At 35.0% G+C, this 3,053-nt stretch overlaps 1 protein-coding gene across 1 annotated transcript; it reads left to right on the top strand.

The window, feature by feature from the left end:
• Nucleotides 1-961: 961 nt before the first annotated feature.
• Nucleotides 962-2,799, top strand: LOC128665196 (putative nuclease HARBI1). The gene is made up of 4 exons (XM_053719915.1): nucleotides 962-1,368; nucleotides 1,656-1,734; nucleotides 2,312-2,613; nucleotides 2,703-2,799. Exons 1-4 carry the CDS (start codon nucleotides 1,248-1,250, stop codon nucleotides 2,705-2,707), a joined length of 507 nt encoding a protein of 168 aa, XP_053575890.1. The 5' UTR covers nucleotides 962-1,247; the 3' UTR covers nucleotides 2,708-2,799.
• Nucleotides 2,800-3,053: the final 254 nt, after the last annotated feature.

The following is a 3,053-nucleotide window of genomic DNA, read 5'->3' as shown; positions in this document are numbered from 1 at the left end:
GTCGAAAGCAATAGCGTTTAACGACTGTTTCCAATGGCGCGTTATACCTTAATATCGGCTTCCGGACTTCGGCTGCCGAAAAGATTTTCGCGTCCCATAGAAAGTAATATAAGCCGTTAATCGATAAATTATACCAGGTTTCCATTGAAAGCGCTAACCGTTAATACACTGTCGGAGGCTGTCGATACATTGAGACATATTACCCCCAGCTCAACTAGGTGTAAAGGAGGAAAAAAGAGCTTTTTGAGGCCTGTTTCTCATTGAAATTGAAAATCAAAAAAAAATTACATATAGAAATATAATTTTATCTAATAATAATCTTCTCCTACATGTATATATGTATGATAATTGTATATATATATTTGACCTACATAAATCATATAATTTTAATAATTACTTTTAACTGTTATGATAAAGGCTGATATATTTAAATTGAAAAATATAATAATTACATTCAGTGTCTTTGAATTTCCGATATGTAACTACATATATGTTGAAATTATAGTTCATATCAAAAATAAAAGTCATGAGTAAGTATATACTTTCAAACTGTTCATTAAATTAAGGATTAGATGAGATGAAGATAAGCCCTCCCCCCCATGTTATTCATTGCAATCACCAGTTTCACATATGTTAACAAGCAACACACAGCTATAAAAAAAAGACCACACCTAGCCTAACCTCAGAACAGATATTTCAAAATGCAGGGTGAGAGAGAAGCTGACAATGCTGAAGTTAGACAGCGTAGGCCTGACATCCCCAGAGTGAGGCTGGAAATAGAAACCCTGAATGAGCAGCAGGTGTTTGAAAGTTTCAGGCTCAACAGGGAGAAAATATATCAGTTATATGCCCTGTTGCAAGATAGGCTGGAAAGCCAGGGCTATTCAAGCAGGGCTGTCCCTGGAATGACCAAACTACTAGGGGCACTTCATTTTTTGGCTTCTGGATCCTTTCAGGTGACAGGGGGCATTGTAACTGGGGTGCATAAGTCCACTCTTTCTAAGCATCTTTCAAAAGTTATTGATGGACTTTATGATAATTGCAGAAAATTTATTTTTTTCCCCACATCACCCAGAGGTTGGCGTGATGTTAAGAGGGACTTTTTTCTTTTAGGTGGCATACCCAATGTCCTTGGGGCCATTGACTGCACTCATATTGCCCTAAGACCCCCTGTGCGCAGGGAGATAATATTTAGAAATAGGAAACACTTCCACTCCTTAAATGTGCAGATTATATGTGATGCAAACATGCGCATATTAAATGTTGTGGCAGGGTTCCCAGGAAGTAGCCATGATGCCTACATCCTCAGGAATTCTGGTGTGTGGAGATTGTTTGAGACAAATCAAATGCCTGAAGGACATCTCCTCGGTAAGTGTTTATGTATATATTATGATGCCTTCATGTGTTCAATATTTTGACATTTTATTGTTTCATTGCTTTATAATCCTTTATGTATGTGTCTAAGGGGGTGAAATTGATTAAATAAATAAATTGTTAATCATTTAAAAGATATATATTAACTATGTCATAGTAAGACATATGCATAACATTATTTTATGTCATACATTGCTTTATGGAAAGATGTGTGTTTATCTATCTATCTATATCTATATCTATATATATATATACTGTATATCTATGCATTCATATTTTAGCAGATTCTGCATATCCTCTTAAAAAATGGATTTGGACACCATTGAAAGAGAACCAGGTTGTTGGGCCTGCTGAATTAAGGTAAAATATATATTTATTTTCTGCTCATGTGTGTCAGAAATATTGATTGTGCCTTGCAAAATGCTCACTATAATCTGTAGAAAAGTAGGACCAGTACACACTTCATAGGAATGTCCCTTTAAATCACTCTTGGGTGAATGTAGGTGCAAACCTGGAGGACCTCCTTTTCCAAAGTCCCAGTAAATGTAATGAAATAGAACACACAGGTAGCACTCTATGTGGAGCAACAGCACCTTTATTGAGCAACGTTTCGGGGCTCCTGCCCCTTTATTAAGCTATATATCTGTGTTTGTGCACATACATTTGTTGCTTGATTATCTTGTGTGTGTGTGTATATATCACTATCACAGACATAACAATGTTGTACTGAGTGCCTTTAAAGGGACAGTCAAAATACAAATCATCTATTATCAGTGAAGCATTTATAAATCTCTCTGCTTCAATATAAATATATTTATATATATATAAAATGGTTTAAAGATTTATAAGATCAAACCAGGAATGTAGTTAGCTCATTAGTATTTGATTTGTCTTCACATTATATATTATAATCATATTTCTTGTTCTTTTAATACAGATATAATGAAGCACATATCCGAACACGTGCTATAATAGAACGACTGTTTGGTGTTCTAAAAATGCGCTTTCGCTGCCTGGACAGATCAGGGGGGGATCTCCAATTCAGTCCGGAAAAAGCTATTAAAATCATAGTGGCATGTTGCTGTCTACACAACATGGCACAGGAGCATGGGATGTTGAACGACTTACTTCCAACACCACAGCCCCCAGGTGAAATCTTTGAGCCTGATGTAATTAATCATCCCCAACCCCTCAATGCCCATTTGGAGAGATCTGCAACTATTCAAGAATTCTTTTCAGGTATTTTTATAGTATTGTAATGAGACCTTTTAGTTATTTATGATTATGTTTTTTAATAATACACATTTGTTTCTTTTAATGTTTTACAGATTGAAGATTCTCAGAAATGGAATACCACTCCCCTCCCTCTCTCCTCATCCCTATATTTACCACATTTTCCCTAAATAAATGTATACTTTACTCAAATATAGTCATGGTGAATGTTTCTTTATTTCCAGCTATGTACTAATCAATGCATTCATCTTATGATTTATGTATAACATAATTATCTAAAATATCATTTTAATTATATTCCAAATATGACTTTGTTCTCTTGGTATAATTATTTAAAGAGCAGCTATGCACTCCTGGTTAATAAAATTGAGTACATGGGTGAACCAATGACAGACAGGATATATACTGTATGTTGGCAACAATAAACAGCTCCAACATAGGTTCTA

Source organism: Bombina bombina, chromosome 6 (assembly GCF_027579735.1).
Source record: "Bombina bombina isolate aBomBom1 chromosome 6, aBomBom1.pri, whole genome shotgun sequence".
NCBI classification, from domain to species: domain Eukaryota; kingdom Metazoa; phylum Chordata; class Amphibia; order Anura; family Bombinatoridae; genus Bombina; species Bombina bombina.
The sequence above is the reverse complement of the archived record's forward strand: the minus strand, read 5'-3'. Positions and strand labels throughout refer to the sequence as shown.

Coding starts and splice junctions, on each gene's coding strand:
- LOC128665196 (XM_053719915.1), top strand. CDS start 1,248: ATGCGCATATTAAATGTTGTGGCAGGGTTCCCAGGAAGTAGCCATGAT. Junction 1,369..1,655: donor GCCTGAAGGACATCTCCTCG/GTAAGTGTTTAT, acceptor TTCATATTTTAG/CAGATTCTGCATATCCTCTT. Junction 1,735..2,311: donor GTTGGGCCTGCTGAATTAAG/GTAAAATATATA, acceptor CTTTTAATACAG/ATATAATGAAGCACATATCC.